Source organism: Pogoniulus pusillus, chromosome 26 (assembly GCF_015220805.1).
Source record: "Pogoniulus pusillus isolate bPogPus1 chromosome 26, bPogPus1.pri, whole genome shotgun sequence".
NCBI lineage: Eukaryota > Metazoa > Chordata > Aves > Piciformes > Lybiidae > Pogoniulus > Pogoniulus pusillus.
In genome coordinates this window covers 16,469,420-16,487,942 of record NC_087289.1, presented here as the reverse complement: position 1 = coordinate 16,487,942, position 18,523 = coordinate 16,469,420, and the positions used below count along the sequence as shown (strand labels likewise).

Genomic DNA, 18,523 nt, shown 5'->3' with positions numbered 1-18,523 from the left:
GCCAAGCAGGGAGTGGGGGCTGCAGAGGAACAGCCAGGACAAGCAGAAGGAAGGAGGGACAGTCATGAAGCATGGGCTGAAGGCTCAAGTTGCAAGTCAGGGAATATTTTACTACAGTAGCCCGCTGCTTTCATTGAGTGTTTTTAGCATGACCTCTTCGATTTGCCCTGTAAGCAGCATGGGCACGCAATATTTGTGCAAAGTAACGGTAGGGATTACACAGCAAGGGAAGGTGCTGTAACTAACATGCAGTTGCAAAAGCTTTTCCATTGTAAATGTTTATGCAGCCAACTTTGAAAGCCTTTTGTGACTTGAGAGACATGGGATCAGGAAATAGAAACAATATAATGACCAGGATTTTCTGAACCGGGAGCCAAAGGTTATGTTCTTAAATTCATTCTGTGGTGGCTAAACATGAATGGCTTGATTAAAGAAGTGGGGAGCACCCAGCCTTGTCAGCCAAGAGCAGCCGGATTTGTGGGGCTGGCATTAATTACAGGCTGGGAAATGTCACAGCAACTTTTGCCAAAGTGCCTAATGAGGTTTCGGCTTGTGCCGGTTGGCAGTTAGCTTGTGGAGAGGAAGGGTTAAAGGCGGTGAATAAGTCTTTCCCTCTGAATGTCAGCTTGACAAAATTGGCAGCTTTGCTGAAGCTGAAAACTTCCTCAGAGATGTATCGGTTTCAGCTGTGTCACTGACTGGAAGGGCTTTGAAGTTGGAGCTCTACAGTTACTTCTGTATAAAAAAACCGAGAGGCTGTGGAGACAAAGAATGCAAGAGAGGAATTGAAAGCCTGACTGCAACAGGTTTTAACTGAAAGAGAGTTCTGTTGAAAGCGAGAAAGCAGTGTCTTTGCATAGGTAGGAAAACAAAAAAGCCCATGAAGGTTGCTCTGAAAAAAACCCTCTCTCGTATTCTACCGAGCTCCCATCAGAGTCCTGCCAAAGCACCCACTGCGTCACGGGTGGAAGCTGCTCCTTTCTTGGAGAGCTGCTTTAGGAAAACAAGGTCTGTGTAAATAGAGAGCACCACGGCAGGTGCATTTGCACTTTCGGGAGTGCCTCCGCTCCGGTTCTGACGCCGAAGAGGAGCAGCGGAGCGCCGGGGCCGGCAGCAGCGCGGAGGGAAGGCTCCTCCCCCGGCCCGCTGCGCTCGGCCCCGCGGCGCTCACACCCCATAGAAGGCCAGAGGCGAGCCCTTGGTCTGCTGCTTCGCCTGTGGCTGCGCCGCCTGCCAGCCTGCCGCCGAGGAGCGGGCTCTGGAGGGGCTGCCTGCGTCCGGACGGCACTAAAAGCCTCCCTAGCGTCCGCAGCGTGCAGCAGCTGAGCGGATACCGTTCCCCCGGGGCGTCGTCTGTCGGTCGGTATGCAGTGACCATGCCCCTGCAGAAGCCTCTCAGAGGCTAGCTGCAGCTCTGGCGTCCCTCCGAGGGCGCTGCCTGTGGGAAGCCATTTCCACCCCGCTGGGCAGCAGTGGGGGTGGGGCCGGGCACTGTGGCCGTGCCCAGTATGGCAGTCCTGTTCGGGAGGCCAGGCACTTGCAACAGGCACATCCTCACCTGTGTCTGCAGAACTGTAAAGCAGGGCAGGAAAGACGCAGGCCTTGTCTCCTTTCCTCCTCTGCTTGGTGGAAAGATGACAACGTTCTTGGTGCGGTATTTAAGCTGAAGCCCATGCTACATTTACCCCTCACGGAGTCCGAACAGTGGTTGAACAGTTCTCACCTCAAGCCATTTTTTAGGGAGGACTTGGAATGTGACAGTAAATGGAGGTCAAGGGAGGTTATTCTGTCCCTGTGCTCTGCACTGGTCAGGCCACACCTTGAGTGCTGTGTCCAGTTCTGGGCTCCTCAGTTCAAGAGAGATGTTGAGGTGCTGGAAGGTGTCCAGAGAAGGGTGACAAAGCTGGTGAGGGGCCTGGAACACAAACCCTGTGAGGAGAGGCTGAGGGAGCTGGGGTTGTTTAGCCTAGAGAAGAGGAGGCTCAGGGCAGACCTCATTGCTGTCTACAACTACCTGAGGGGACATTGTAGCCAGGTGGGGTTGGTCTCTTCTGCCAGGCAAGCAGCAACAGAACAAGGGGACACAGCCTCAAGTTGTGCCGGAGTAGGTCTAGGCTGGATGTTAGGAGGAAGTTGTTGGCAGAGAGAGTGATTGGCATTGGAATGGGCTGCCCAGGGAGGTGGTGGAGTCACCATCCCTGGAGGTGTTCAAGAAATGACTGGATGAGGCACTTAGTGCCATGGTCTGGTTGATTGGCTAGGGCTGGGTGCTAGGTTGGACTGAATGATCTTGGAGGTCTCTTCCAACCTGGTTGATTCTATGACAGTCAGGATGCTGAGGAGAGGAAGCTTAAGGATAGAAATGGAACAGGAGTCTTGGTCAGCTGCATCTACATGCACTAATTTAGGCAACTGCTAAAGAGAATCCACGCTTCTGACCCTAGGAAATGCTCCTCCCTGCTTTTGTCTTACCCAGCAGTCCTCCTTTCTTTGCTCTTCCACTGATCTTACCTGTCCTCAGCTGAAGCCTCTTTACAGTAATTATGACAGCAGCCTGGCAGGGCCTGTGTGATGGGGCACTTCCTATGAAGGTAACAAGGAGGGTCCCTTTGTGATGCAAGAGCAGTTGAGCTGCTTTATCACTTTCATAATCTACACACACAATTTTCTCTCATCAGTTCCATGAGCAGTTCTGCTTAGTCCTCTTTGCATATCAGCAAGAGGAAATGGTGTAAGAGAACTGTACTGACAGATAAAACCAAAACCCATATTCTTCCTTGGAGCACATGCTTAAGTGGTGTTGGTTGCCCTGGACATAGTGGAATTAGCAGTGCTGTGGCAAGCCAAAGCAGTTGGGAGTCATGTCTTTGACTTCCAGCTCTGTACCAGGTCCTCAGATGTGCGAACAAACAGATGCCTGTGAAATGGCCTTACATTGCTGAGTGCAGCGGTGCTGAGCTCTGGCAGCAGTTCTAATTCTTCCATGTTCACAGAATCACAGAACTTTAGAGGCTGGAAGGGACCTCCAGAGATCACTGAGTCCAACCTCCCTGCCTGGGCAGGAGTCAGTTTGCCACTTGCTTTCCAGGGGGACTCGAGAGACTCCTTTCTGCTGAAGCAGAAGGCACAATACAGAGCAGACTAAACATGCTCCTTCCATTACTGACATCCAAAGATACAGGTGCATATGGATACGTGACAGAATCCTCCAAACATCCTGGGAAAACTCAGCTGTGATTGACCAATAGTTTCTTTCCATGTCCAGTTGCTCTTTGTGACTCTTTCTGTGAGGATGCTCAGAATCCTGGAGGTGTCTCTTTCCTGCTCCTGTCTGGAGTGATTTTAGGAGGCATGTGATGAACAGACTCACAGCGTAATTGTAATAGAGATGGAGATGTTTTGCTCCTCTGCCTTATCTCCCTAGCTGCTGGGCTGACTTCAGCCCACATTTCATGGCAATTCCACAGGTAATGTTATGGCTGGATCTCTAAATTCACATGTGTGGGACAGCAAGATGGTCTGTAAGATTTGTGCACAGAAATGTGCCTAACAATCAGCTCTCTTACTGTGATTTAGGTGAAATGTTTATGTTTCTATTTTAGTATAGATGTATATAGTCACATATAAATATATTTTTCCCCCCCCCCATAAAAATCAATGCATTTACTAACCCTTCTCTCTACTCAGTCATTGCTGACTTTGGTCCTGTGTCTTTGGGATTTCTGCTTTTTCATCCCATGCTGAGATGCCCACTACTGACAGCTAGAGCCATTTGGCATTTGCTTTCTTTCTGGGCATGAGATGAGTTGCATAGCTCCCTCTGAGGCTGATGCTGATACTGCTTTCTGCAGTGACATCTGCCAACCAGAGCCGCCTGGGCTGCAGCAGGAAAAGTGCCTCCAGCAGGGCGTGGGAGGTGATTCTCTCCCTCTGCTCTGCTGAGACCCCACCTGGAGTACTGCATCCAGCTCTGGAGCCCCCATTACAAGAGGGATGTAGAGATGCTGGAGCATGTCCAGAGAAGGGCCACCAGGATGCTCAGAGACTGCAGCAGCTCTGCTGTGAGGACAGACTGAAAGAGTTGGGGCTGTTCAGTCTGCAGAAGAGGAGACTGCGAGGTGACCTTCTTGTGGCCTGCCAGGATCTGAAGGGGGCCTACAAAAAAGCTGGGGAGGGACTTTTCAGGATATGAGAGAGTGCCAGGACTGGGGGGAATGGAGCAAAGCTGGAGATGGGTAGATTCAACATGGATGTGAGGAGGAAGTTGTTGAGCATGAGAGTGGTGAGAGCTTGGACTGGATTGTTGAGGCCCCCTCCCTGGAGGTGTTTAAGGCCAGGCTGGATGAGGCTCTGGCCAGGCTGATGTAGGGTAGGGTGTCCCTGCCCATGGCAGGGGGTTGGAACTGGATGCTCCTTCAGATCCCTTCCAACCTGATTGATTCTATGATTTTATGATCTGCAAACACATCTCACTGACCAGGAACACATCAGGTTTATGTTAGTTCACAGACTCCATGGAAATAAACAGAGAGACATGTTTAAACCACTTGTGCATGAACCCATCTCTGCATCTTGGGATCTTCCAGTAGCATTTGTCACTTGGGCAGGTGCTGCTGTGGGATGCCCTTCTGGAGAAGGCTTAACCATATCTCCTCTGATCTGTTCCAGGTTCCGGAATTGTGTTTACACCTACCGAATCCTGCCTGATAAAGAAAACAGGCTGATTGTCCAGGTAAGCCATGCTGTGGCCCACTGCAGCCCACAACAGTACACCTAAGACCACTCACTGCTATTTTTTTTTCAAAGTAGTTCTAACACCAAGAGAAAAACGCTGTAAGGAGTAAAACTAATGCTCTTGGCCAGCACAGTGCTAGTCTCTGGTCCACTGCCATGGAGATTTTAGTCTCCAGTCCACCACTATGGCCTCCAGCACTCTGTTTTAATGTATGTGCCTTCAGTTCAGTGCCACTGTCTTGTGTCCACCTCAGCCCATGGAATACCTTTTGACTCTGAAGCCAGCTTCTTTCCGTGGATCTTTTCAATCTAAAATTGCAGCAAATTTACCTACATCCATGTGTAGACAGGGTATTTCAGGACATGATTTAGTGGGCACAGTGGTGTTGGATTGATGGTTGGATTTAAGTGTTGTAGAATCATAGAATCAACCAGGTTGGAAGAGACCTCTAAGACCATCTAGTCCAACCTAGCACACAGCCCTAGCAAATCAACCAGACCATGGCACTAAGTGCCTCATCCAGGCTTCTCCTGAACACCCCCAGGGACAGTGACTCCACTACCTCCCTGGGCAGCCCATTCCAATGCCAATCACTCTCTCTGCCAACAACTTCCTCCTAACATCCAGCCTAGACCTCCCCTGGCACAACTTGAGACTGTGTCCCCTTGTTCTGTTGCTGGGTGCCTGGCAGAAGAGACCAACCCCACCTGGCTACAATGTCCCTTCAGGTAGCTATAGACAGCAATGAGGTCAGCCCTGAGCCTCCTCTTCTGCAGGCTGCACACCCCCAGCTCCCTCAGCCTCTCCTCACAGGGCTGTGCTCCAGGTCCCTCACCAGCTTCATTGCCCTTCTCTGGACATGTTCCAATATCTCAATGTCTCTCTGGAACTGAATTCTTAAAGGTCTTTTTCAACTTTAATGATTCTATGATTATTTGACTACTGCTAGGTCCAGACAGTGTAATTAGGGCTCCATGGGCTCTTCCTGCATTAAATCTTAAGAAATCTACCGGATTTCTTAAGGAAGTATGATCTGCTTCACCTGAACTCTCATTTGAGAGGCTCTTTTGACATCTGTGTTGTGATTGTGAAGGATCTGCCTACAACTACCTGAAGGGAGGCTGTAGCCAGGTGGGGTTGGTCTCTTTTCTCAGGCAACCAGCAGCAAAACAAGGGGACACAGTCTCAAGTTGTGCCAGGGGAGGTTTGAGATGGGTATTAGGAGGAAGTTCTTGCCGGAGAGAGTGATTGGCATTGGAATGGGCTGCCCAGGGAGGTGGTGGAGTTGCTGTCCCTGGAGGTGTTCAAGCAAAGCCTGGATGAGGCACTTAGTGCCATGGTCTGGTTGATTGGCTAGGGCTGGGTGCTAGGTTGGACTGGCTGATCTTGGAGGTCTCTTCCAACCTGGTTGATTCTATGATTCTATGATCTTTCTTCTTTGTACGTTGTGGGAAGCAGAGGGACTGTGGTGGAATACCTTCGCATGCTGGATTGCCCGGAGCTCTAGGTTTCCCATCAGGAGTAAGTGTGTTGTTAAGTGATGATTTAAAGACACAACAGCTCCCATTCTGTGCTGCTTTATTCCAGTTCTGTGGGACAGGCAGAAGAAAGGGGCTGGCCTCTTCTGGCAAGAGAGAGATGCAGGGCGAGTTGTAACTGAGGCTCAGTGCTAAATAGTCTCATGTTGCTGGCTGCTCTTCTTCGTACCTTGTTCCACCTGGGCCACAATTTTTGGCTCCTTATCTGACTTCTGAATAAAACCCAAACTATTTCATGTGTATTAAAAGATCAGCTTTTGAACAGACTGGCTCTCCTGTGCAAGGATATAAAGGCTGTTAAATAAGGAGGAGTCTTGACATTTAAAACACCGTGCTAATAGCCTACTAATCCTATGGTATTAGAACAAGTGTTAAATGAATACAACAACCAATGGATGCTTCTCATTTCTGAGTTTAAAAATAACCACCCAAACAAACAAACAAAAACCCTGAAGCCAAAGCACCATAGAGAAGATTCAATACTAAATCCTGAGGTTAGCCTGCATCAGTTATGAAAGTGGGCTCTGTTTGTGCAGTGTTTTGCCTGCTCCTTCCTGAAGCTAACAAAGCTGTCTTCCTGCCCAGCCTTGGGCTGTTGTCTCTCAGGCTTTTTCCACGATGCCAGAAGGTTTAGGAGATAGGGTAATGGCACAGCAATTGTGACATGACAGTTGCTGCACATCTTCTTTTTTGAGTCTTGGAGAAGAGTGGGATGATACTTCTTGTCATTTTTTCCCCCTGGTTAAATGAGTTATTGAAGTACAGAAGTGGCAGAAAGGAAGGTGCAGAATGTTTTTGCATTCAGAGGTGTGTAATTTTTGCATTCAGAGGTGCATATTTTTGCATTCAGGCCTGAATATTTGCATATCTCTTTCCAGCATTTTGTGGTGTGCTGTGTGATCTGCTGTTTAGTTTCTGCATCTGCTCAGCAGCACAGAACCATAGAATTGTTTCAGCTGGAAAAGACCTTTCAGGTCATTGAGTCCCAACCAGTATCTAATTCTACTAAGTCTGGGGCTAAACCATGTCCCTCAGTACCACATCTCTGCCTCCTTGAATCACCTCCAAGGATGGGGATTCAACTACCTTGCTGGGGAGCCTGTTCCAATCTTTGAGAATCCTTTCAGGGAAGAAGTTTCTTCCAGTGTCCAACCTCAATCATCCCTTGGTGCAATTTGAGGCCATTTCCTCATCCTATCACTTGTTACTAGGGAGAAGATACCAAGCCCCACCTCGTTCCAACCTCCTTTCAGGTATTTGTAGAGAACAAGGTCTCACTTCATCCTCCTTTTCTCCAGAATAAACAACCCCAGTTCCCTCAGTCGTTTTTCACAAGACCTGTTCTCCAACCCTTCACCAAGCTTCATTGCTCTTCTCTGGACCAGCTCCAGTCTTTCTTGGAGCGAGGGCCCAAAAAACTACACCCAGTACTCAAGCTATGGCCTCACCAATGCTCACCAATGATTCAGGGACTGCTGAAATTTTTCCCTCCATTACTTGAGACTTCAAAATATAGGCAAAGAAGCCCATTGTTTGGTTGAGCTGAACTTAGGTCATGCTGATGAAAGAGGTGGGGGGAGGAGTAACAAACTCCCCTTGAAAGACAAGAGCTGTAAGCGTAGAGAGCCTTGTCCTTTGGCTGAGAACAATTAGTCATCAGGATATTTCTGTCAGCCTGAGGGTTCTAAATGTAGTGCAACACTGAGAATCCAAGAAGAGAGCAAGGAACAGAGATCCAGGAGCAGGGCCATGGAGCTGGAAGTGAGCTGCCCCTGACATAGGGGAACTCCTGCCTCCCTATTGGAAAGTCACAGCTAACTTCTGTGTGAAAACAAATCTGATTTTCCACAGCTCAGATACTGAGGCATAATTAATGTAGGGTTGTTGAGAATCTGGGGAGTAGCTGAGGTCCCCCAGGGATCTGTTCAATATCTTTATTGATGATCTGGACCAGAGGATTGAGTCCAGCAGCAGTAAGTTTGCAGATGACACCAAGCTAGGAGCAGCTGTGCATCTGTTGGAGGGTAGGAGAGCCCTGCAGAGGGACTTCGACAGGCTGGATGGGTGGGCAGAGGCCAATGGGATGAAATTTGACAAGGCTAAGTGCAGGGTTGTGCACTTTGGCCACAACAACCCCCAGCAGTGCTACAGGCTGGGGACAGAGTGGCTGAGAGCAGGCAGGCAAAGAGGGACCTGGGGGTGCTGGGAGAGAGTAGCTGAACATGAGCCAGCAGTGTGCCCAGGTGGCCAAGAGAACCAATGGCATCCTGGATTGTACCAGGAGCAGTGTGGCCAGCAGGACAAGGGAGGTTATTCTGCCCCTGTACTCAGCACTGGTCAGGTCACACCTTGAGTCCAGTTCTGGGCTCCTCAATTGCAGAGAGATGTTGAGGTACTGGAAGGGGTCCAGAGAAGGGCAACGAAGCTGGTGAGTGGCCTGGAGCACAGCCCTGTGAGGAGAGGCTGAGGGAGCTGGGGGTGTGCAGACTGGAGAAGAGGAGGCTCAGGGCTGACCTCATTGCTGTCTACAACTACCTGAAGGGAGACTGTAGCCAGGTGGGGTTGGTCTCTTTTGCCAGGCAACCAGCAACAGAACAAGGGGACAGAGTCTGAAGTTATGCCAGGGGAGGTGTAGGCTGGATGTTAGGAGGAAGCTGTTGTCAGAGAGAGTGATTGGCATTGGAAAGGGCTGCCCAGGGTGGTGGTGGAGTCACCATCGCTGGGGGTGTTCAGGAAAAGCCTGGATGAGGCACTTAGTGCCATGATCTGGTTGACTGGCTAGGGCTGGGTGCTAGGTTGGACTGGATGATCTTGGAAGTCTCTTCCAACCTGTTTGATTCTGCGATTCTCTGATGCTGTAATCATGTCTGTGTAAAGTGGATGAGAAGCAAAGGAAGAGCAGACCTAACTCTAAAGCCAGAAACAAAGACCTGTCTTCAGTCATTTCTCAGTGGCTGCTAGATTGCATCTTCGTGTATGCTCATAGACTATCAGATAACTTTTTATGGGGTGTTAGAAGGACCAAGCACCTACCTCATGCCACTCTGCATGAGGGCTGAAGGGAGATATCCTGATGTCAACACTGCACAGACTGGGCTGTCATGAGAGGTGCCCTTGGTGTAAAAGCAATGGACAGAGTGAACCTAGCAGCTATGGGAGCAGCTCTAGCTGCTTTGGGTGGGCTTTGGAAACTTAGGGCAAGCTTTTAGTAGCTCTGGTGTCATGGACAGGTGTTACAACATTGTGCTGTATCCTTTCGTGCTGTGTGGCACATTCTGGCCTCTGAGGCTGAGGAAGGTGCAGACTCCCAGTGCTTTCCCATGGGCACAACCTGATGCATTAGCTCAGTCATGTAACGTTCCCATTCCATGAACCAAACCTTGAACCAGACATGTATGTCCGTCGTCTCAGGGCTCAGGCCTCACCTGACCACTGCTGCTTCTGTCTTGCAAGGGCTCTCTCTCCATCTCCTTCTTCCCAACCTGTTGTTTGGTTTTGTTTTGTTTTTTCCTCTTGTGTTGCTCTAAAGTTCACTCTCTCAGTCATGCTCCCTCACTTGCTTCAAGTTGTGGACCAGCCTTGAAATGTTGTGGACTGCCAAAGATGGAGGCTTCAGCCACCCACAATACCTTGAATGGTGTTCATGTCTTTTGGCTGCCCTGCCAGACTGGGCCGAAATAGAGCTTGGCTTCAGCAGGGGTAGGAACCACTTTATGTTTTCAAGCAAGATGAAAGATTTTGAAGATTCAAACATTCAGGTGAACTGTTTGATTTTGCTGTTCAGCTTTGCAGGAGTTGTCACAGTGTTGGCAGGATGTTGATGAAAACTGTTATTTCAAATGGAAAAAGTGGATCATCCCTTTGATAAAGTCCAGATAAGCAGTTTGCAACCTTTCATTTTTTGAATGAAATTGAGTTGGTCTCTTCTGCCAGACAATCAGCAACAGAACAAGGGGACACAGTCTCAAGTTGTCCTGGGGAAGGTCTAGGTTGGGTATTAGGAGGAAGTTGTTCACAGAGAGAGTGATTTGCATTGGAATGGGCTGCCCAGGGAGGTGGTGGAGTCACCATCCCTGGAGGTGTTGAAGCAAAGCCTGGATGAGGCACTTAGTGCCATGGTCTGGTTGTTTGGCTAGGGCTGGGTGCTAGGTTGGACTGGATGAACTTGGAAGTCTCTTCCAACCTGGTTGATTCTCTGATTCTGTGATTAGAGGGCAGGTGAATGAAGTGCATGCCTTGCACAGCACTTGTGTCAACCTCTTGAGCCCCTTCCTTTTTTCTCTTTATGCAGAAGCTTTTGAGCAGCTCTGGAGTTTGGCAGTTTCTGTGGCTTGTACGTTACTGTAAGAAGGACTCATGGGAAGCTGTCTGCTTCTCAGGCTGTTTGAGAGGCTGTCTTACAGTGTGGAAAACATTAGTGTTTTCTAATGTTACTGCCTGTCTTTCCACTTCACCTTCCTGTGCTGTCTGGCTTGCCTGGCTCCTTGATGGAAAGCAGCTGTGTGCTCTGCACCGTGGGTCAATGTGGGAGACGCTCTAGTGTCAGATCATCACTTCAGAGAGCCTGAGCACTGCTGGCTTTTGCGCTGAGAGCTTTTAAAAGCTGCAAGGCCTTTCAAAAAGTTACTTAACTTTCTATTTACTATACATTGCAAAGGGAGGCTCTAACTCTGTCTACTTGTAGGCTTTGCTGACCTGGGGGAAACCTGGAGATGCCCTGGCAGTACTGTTTTACAGTGAGTGAGCATCATTTTCTTATTTCTTTTTCCTTCTTTTATTTTCTTGTCATTTTTTTCCGGTCTGAGGCAAAGCTGTGTGCAACAGGAAACAAATGGTGAGATGTGAGCAGTCAGAGAGCCAGGCCAGCAGCTGTGACTCACTGTGTCAACTGACAGCAAGGCTGTAGGTTACCAGTGTGCTCGCAGCACTGGCTCCCAAAGGTAGGAGAGATGAAAAATACTACTTGAGAGGTTTCCTGCTGAAAACCCTCCTGCTCCATCCCACTTCCAGAAATGCATTTTAGAGGCAGCATCTAGATTAGTGCTCTGCATGTGGCTTGGACTATGTGATCTCCAGAGGTCCCTTCCAACTCCTGTGATCGATTCTCTGGCTTGGATCAATATGCTCTGTCCTGGGATGGGCAGGACATACGATGAGAGGACTGCCCATTGGCGTCAGCCAGCTGGCAGGTCTGTCCCTGCCTCGGGGCAGTTTGTTCTGCCTTGTGTTTATGAGTGCTCCAGGGTGGAGCCCAGTGTGAAAGCTCCATCCGGCATACTAACCTGGTCTCAGTGCGCAGACACACTGCTGCCCATCCTGCCAGTATCATCTGATAAGAGCACGAGTTGAGGTCAGTTCCTGCATTTCTGGTGTCACTGCCGTTGTCACCAAGGTCAGAGGCAGCATCTCACTGTGGCATGTGTCCTTTGTGAGCCCTTTACAAGATGCAAACATTTTGTTCTCTCTGACACTGCACTGGAATCCCAATTTGCTGTGCTGCTGACACATGTAGCTAAGAAAAGTTTTCCTGTGGGAAGGATTTCATTATTGCCTTGGATATTGCTGATCTCTCTATAGAGATCAGCATTTCTACTGGTTAAGATTGGATGTTGGGAGGGAGCTGTTTCCTGAGCAGGTGATCAGGCACTGGCACAGGCTGCCCAGGGAGGTGGTAGAGTTGCCATCCCTGGAGGTGTTTAAAAGGAGAGTGGATGTGGTGCTTGAGGCTATGGTCTGGTGATGAAGGATGCTGGTATGAAGGTTGGACTGGATGATCCTGGTGGTCCTTTCCAACCATAGCGATTCATAGTGATGAGATGTTGTGCTGAGGGATTTGGGTTGGTCAAGGACTTGTCAGTGTGAAACCAATGATTGGAGCTTGAAGGTCTTTTCCAACCTAAGAAAGTCTGTGATTCTGTGAAATTACCCTTGGGCTAGCTTCAGTCAGAGAGAACACACAGCAAAATCTTTTAGGTGATGCTTACCCATTCACAACATTGCAGCCACTTACAGCTTCTGTCACACAGCTGTGTGAGGCTTTTGTACTTGCTCAAAATGGTCTAGAGTGAGGACAGGGCAGACCTGCCCCAGACATCACTAGCAGGCTGCATGAAGACTGTAACACTCCACGGTCTGCTTGCAGCCAAGAGGTGTTGGGCACTGCTGGCATCCCTCTCTATTGAAAGGTGTAGAATCATAGAATGGTTTAGGTTGGAAGTGACTGCAAAGATCATCCAGGTACAACCCCCTGCCATAGGCAGGGACACCTCCCACTAGAACAGGTTGCTCAAGGCCTCATCCAACCTGGCCTTGAACACATCCAGGGAGCTTGTGGAGCACAGAAGCACAGAATGTGATCAAAGATCACATTGGGTGCTTTTGTGCTCCACAACCTCCCTGGGCAACCTGTGCCAGGGTCTCACCACCCTCACTGCAAAGAACCCTTTCCTAACATCTAGTTTGAATCTCCCCTCTGCCAGTTCAAACCCATCACCTCTTGTCCTCTCATTACAAGACCTTGTCAATAGTCCCTCCCCCAGCCTTCCTTTAGTCCCCTTCAGATACTGGAAGGCCACTCTAAGGTCTTCTTGAAACCTTCTCTTCTCCAGGCTGCAGAGCCCCAACTTTTGTAGCCTGTCCTCATAGCAGAGCTGCTGCAGCCCTCTGAGCATCTTTGTGGCCCTTGTCTGGACTGACTCCAACAGTTCCACGTCCTTCTTGTGTTGGGGGCTCCAGCAGCCAAGTGTCTCTCCAAGGAGGATGTTTGCTGAGCTGGGACACAACAGCTGTACAATGTCCCCCTCTGTGTACACCAGTGGGCAAGGGTGTGTGTATCTGAGCTAGTGTGCTGTGAAGGAGATAGGTGTGCCAGCACCACATGCTGCATGCCAGTGTCCCTGCGAGTTACTGGGGAACAGCAGCACCTGTGCTGTTGCAGGGGAGGGGACAGCACGGGTGCCTGAAGGACAGAAGGGCACAAAGGGCTTGAAGGAATAGGAGCCAGAGAAGAGGTCACCAAGGGGAAGGGAAAGAACGAAGAGGTCCAGCTCAGTCTTAAGATGAAACAGTCCTAGCAGAGTTTTGGAGCTGGGGACCGCACCCCAAGAGCTCATCGATGTGCAGAGCCACAGAGCCCCTCTGGCAAAGGCAAGATTGTTGCATGAGAGGAAAGTTAATGCTGGCAATGGAACTGATTCCAGCTGAGTAACTTTCTACCAGAGAAAACTTACTGTGTTTGGTAGAATCATAAAATCAACCATAGAATCTCTCCAAGCTCATCCAGTCCAACCTAGCACCCAGCCCTAGCCAATCAACCAGACCATGGCACTAAGTGCCTCATCCACTCTTTTCCTGAACCCCCCAGGGACAGCGACTCCACCACCTCCCTGGGCAGCCCATTCCAATGCCAATCACTCTCTCTGCCAACAACTTCCTCCTAACATCCAGCCTAGACCTCCCCTGGCACAACTTGAGACTGTGTCCCCATGTTCTGCTGCTGCTTGCCTGGCAGAAGAGGCCAACCCCACCTGGCTGCAATGTCCCTTCAGGTAGTTGTAGACAGCAATGAGGTCAGCCCTGAGCCTCCTCTTCTGCAGGCTGCACCCCCCCAGCTCCCTCAGCCTCTCCTCATAGGGTTTGTGCTCCAGGCCCCTCACCAGCCTTGGTGCCCTTCTCTGGACACGTTCCAGCACCTCAACATCTCTCCTGAATTGAGGAGCCCAGAACTGGACACAGCACTCAAGGCGTGGCCTGAGCAGTGCTGAGCACAGGGGCAGAATAACTTCCCTTGTGCTGCTGGCCACACTGTTCTGAGCCAGGCCAGAATGCCATTGGCTCTCATAGAGTTTGTGTTCCAGGCCTTTCAGCAGCTTTGTTGCCCTTCTCTGGACACGAAGCACTGAAGCATAATGAGGCTGATCACTTTTCTTGGACAGAAATGAGGGAGCAGTAGACAATCAGGTCATACTTGGGAGCAGTGCCTTCAAAAACTAGTTAAGGAAACACATTCTTGGGATGCCCAAATACAGAATTTGACTGCAGTAAGCTTAATTTGAGTGCTAGAAATGGTAGCCATTAGAATTTGAATATATTTCAGTATATTTTAATGCTGATTTAAATAATTTTGTGAGACTCTTTACAGCCTTCACAGGTAGGACTGAAAATAATTTGCTGTCAGAGCTTAGCAAACCCTGTGCATTTCGTGTTTCTGCAGACCCTCCAGAGCTGTTCAGAGAAGGAAAAAGGTTTCTTCCTCTGTTTGCACCTGAGGTAGAAGTGAACACAATTGTGCTAGTTTGAAGCAGGCTAGAATGTTTTGGTGAGAAGAACTAGATTATAGGCTGTGGAAAGAAAACAATGGTGATGGCTACTTCACTCACAGGCTTGCTGAGATGTATAAAAACATAAGTCAAAACATAGATAAGACACTCGGCACATCACTCTCACTGGGGCTGCTGGCTGGGCTGCATCTTGCTCTCTAACCTCACCCTCCATTTTTGGGACTTATCCACTTTGCTTCCTAACCCCCTGGCCAAACCTCCATTCTTCCTTGGGAGTGGGGTAAGGTTGACAGGGGTAGGGGGAAGGTGCAGGGGTGGTTGGGAGCCCCTCCTGGGGACTCAGGTTTCTGGGAGGGGAGTTGTGTTTCTGTATTACCTTTTACCTTGTCTATTTCTGTCTATAACTGTATCTACTGTAACTATCTGCTTGTATATTGTGCCAGCTGCAGATTAAGCTTCATTCAATTTCCAGAGCTGGCTGAGTCTAGTCTGGGTGATTGCTAAAGTGTGGGGGAGCGAGGAACACCCAAACCATCACAATAATGCACTTCACAGCACCTGAAAAGCTGAAAGAAACAGCATTTGAAAAGAGACCTATGTGTTTCCTGGAACATGCACATTCCTGCTACTCAATCTCTCTGTATGCAAACTTCTTCATCCAAACAAACCACATCCAGCTTTTGTGTCCTTTGAGCCCTTCCAGAATGCTTCCAGTTTCCTGGCAGTATTTTTTTTAAAGGCTCAGAGAAGATGGTTTAAAGCAGGTTAATGTAAATGTTGGTTTTTCAAGCTTGAAAAAGGTTGACTCAGGTGTTTGGAAGCTAATGCATGCCATGAAGTGAAATATCTTTTCCTTTTAACCGGATGTGCTTTCTCATAAAGTTTTACTCCAAAGAACCATAGAATGCACTGGGCTGGAAGGGACCTCCTGAGATCTAGTCCAACCTCCTTGCAGTAAGTAGGGACATCCTGTGTCCAGTTTTGGGCTCCTCAACTCAAGAGAGATGTTGAGGTGCTGGAACATGTCCAGTACTTCAACACCCCCTGGTGAGGGGCCTGGAGCACAGCCTTGTGAGGAGAGGCTGAGGGAGCTGGGGGTGTGCAGCCTGCAGAAGAGGAGGCTCAGGGCTGACCTCATTGCTGTCTGCAGCTACCTGAAGGGACATTGTAGCCAGGTGGGGTTGGTCTCTTCTGCCAGGCACCCAGCAACAGAACAAGGGGACACAGTCTCAAGTTGTGCCAGAGCAGGTCTAGGCTGGATGTCAGGAGGAAGCTGTTGTCAGAGAGAGTGATTGGCATTGGAATGGGCTGCCCAGGGAGGTGGTGGAGTCACCATCCCTGGAGGTGTTGAAGCAAAGCCTGGCTGAGGCACTTAGTGCCATGGTCTGGTTGACTGGCTAGGGCTGGGTGCTAGGTTGGAGTGGATGAACTTGGAGGTCTCTTCCAACCTGGTTGATTTTATGATCCAAATTAGATCAGGTTGCTCAGAGTCCCTTCAAGCCAAACCGTGAATGTCTTCAAGGATGAGTCCTCCTCCACCTCCCTGAGCAACCTATTCCAGTGTACACCACCCTCATAGTAAAGATCTTCCTAATGCCCAGTCTAAGCCTACCCTGCTCTGGTTTAAAACCACTGCCCTTTGTGCTATCACTACAAGCCCTTGTAAACAGTGCCTGCCCAGATTTCTCACAAGGCCCCTTCAGGTACTTGAAGGCTGCTATGAGGTGTCCCCATTATCCTCTCATCTCCAGGCTGAACAATGCCACCTCTCTCAGCCTGTCCTTTGTAAGAGAGTTGCTCAAGCCCTATGATCTTTTTTGTGGCCCTTCTCTGAACCTGCTCTATGAGGTCCATGTCCTTCTGTGTTGAGGGCCTCAGGGCCGAACACAGTCCTTCAGGTGAGGTCTCAGCAGAGCAGAGTGGCAGAATCTTCTCCCTCTATCTCCTGGCCCCACTTCTTTTGATGCAGCTCAGGATGCTGTTGGTCTCCTCAGCTGCAGGTGTACATTGTTGGCTTGTGTCCAGCTTTTCATTCACCATTACACAGAAGTCCCAGAAACTTTCTTCAGCAGCAAATACACTTTGGGATGTTCTTGCTCTCCTCTCACCCTCTGGCAACCATTGCCATCATGGATAAAGAACTGGCTTGATGGCTGCACCCAAATAGTGGCTGTCAATGGCTCCATGGCCAAGTGGAGGCCAGTGACAAGCAGAGTCCCTCAGGGATCAGTTCTGGGACCAGTCTTGGTCCAACATCTTTGTGGGTGACATGGACAGAGGCATTGAGTGCAGCCTCACCAAGCTGTGTGGTGCAGCAGACAGGCTGGAGGGCAGGGATCCATCCAGAGGGACCTGGACAGGCTGCAGAGGTGGGCACAAGCCAACCTCAGGAGGTTCAATGAGACCAAGTGGACCAGAAGCTCAACAGGAGCCAGCAGTGTGCCCTTGCAGCCCAGAAAGCCAAGCAGAGCCTGCAGCAGGAGAAGTGTGGCCAGCAGGTTGAGGGAGGTGATTCTCCCCCTATACTGTACTCTGGTGAAACCCCACCTGGAGTACTGCATCCACTTCTGGAGCCCCCATTACAAGAGGGATGTGGACATGCTGGAGCATGTCCAGAGAAGGCCCACAAGGATTCTGTGCTATGAGGACAGACTGAAAGAGTTGGGCTGTTCAGTCTGGAGAAAAGGAGGCACCCAGGTGACCTTCTTGTGGCCTTATCTGAAGAGAGCCTACAAAAAAGCTGGGGAGGGACTTTTTAGTCTCTCAGGGAGTGACAGGACTGAGGGAAATAGAGCAAAGCTGGAGGTGGGGAGGTTCAGCCTGGATGTGAGGAGAAAGTTCTTTAGCATGAGAGCGGTGAGAGCCTGGAATGGGTTGCTAGGGTGTCTGGAGGTGTTTAAGGCCAGGCTGGAAGAGACTGTGGCCAGGCTGATCTAGGGTAGGGTGTCCCTGCCCATGGCAGGGAGGTTGGAACTAGATGATTCTTGAGGTTCCTTCCAACCTAGACCATTCTGTGATTGCAGGCTGCATTCCCCATTCAGAGACAGAACTCCTCTGGTAGGTCACAAGTAGTAGTCAGGCTCCAGTTAGGTATTGCTTACTTGATCTGCTCCACAGCCTTAGGGAATGGGACCTACAGACCCTATGTGTACTGCAGCTTATTGCTGATATGAACACAAAATAAACAAGCACCTTTCAGTAACAACCTGTTCAGTTTGAAGTATTGCCCTGGATTAAGTTGCTTTAAGTAACTGATGTTTGTTCCACCAATACTTCTGAAGTTTACCTTTTGGCTGAAGCTGCTTAATGAAGCTATAAAAGACATTTAGAATCCTTCAGTTTGCAGATCACTGCCTAAATGCAAAACATGCAGGGCTTGATTTCAAATGCCAAGATGATTTAGGGAAATGAAACAAACTTCAGCAAAGATAGCTCAGAGTCCCTCTGACAGAATGAAATCACAGTGCAGCTTTCAGTCGTTCCCAGACCTTTGCCCTTCTGTCTAACTTACTTTGTCTTCACTTTGTAACTGTGAAAGTGTAAGTTGGTTCCCTTCTGTTCCATCCCAGGGCTCCAGAGTTCTCCTTTCCCAGTGTTTTAAAAGATAGCATGCAGTACATCTGGGTGCAGCAAACACCATGGGCAAAGTCCAGCAAAGCTCCTGGGGGGCTGAGGCTGCTCTGTGTTAGCAAGCTGGCAAGCCTGAAGGGAAAATCCCAGCCAACTTTGCATCAGACCTCATTCTCCAAAAGCTGGCAGGGATGTACTGTGTGCTGTGTACAGGGCTGGAGCCTTCAGCACAAGAAGGACGTGGAACTGTTGGAGCCAGTCCAGACGAGGGCCACAAGGATTCTCAGAGGGCTGCAGCAGCTCTGCTATGAGGACAGGCTACAAGAGTTGGGGCTCTGCAGCCTGGAGAAGAGAAGGCTTCAAGGAGACCTTATAGTGGCCTTTCAGTATCTGAAGGGGAC

At 49.6% G+C, this 18,523-nt stretch overlaps 1 protein-coding gene across 2 annotated transcripts in view; it reads left to right on the top strand.

The window, feature by feature from the left end:
* The window catches only part of INPP5D (inositol polyphosphate-5-phosphatase D), a 71,358-nt gene that overhangs the window by 1,591 nt on the left and 51,244 nt on the right, over positions 1-18,523 (top strand). For both annotated transcript variants that reach the window (XM_064165301.1, XM_064165300.1), the window contains exon 2: positions 4,669-4,732. In XM_064165301.1, coding sequence (XP_064021371.1) covers positions 4,669-4,732 — 64 coding nt within the window. The remainder of the gene's footprint in view (positions 1-4,668; positions 4,733-18,523) is intronic.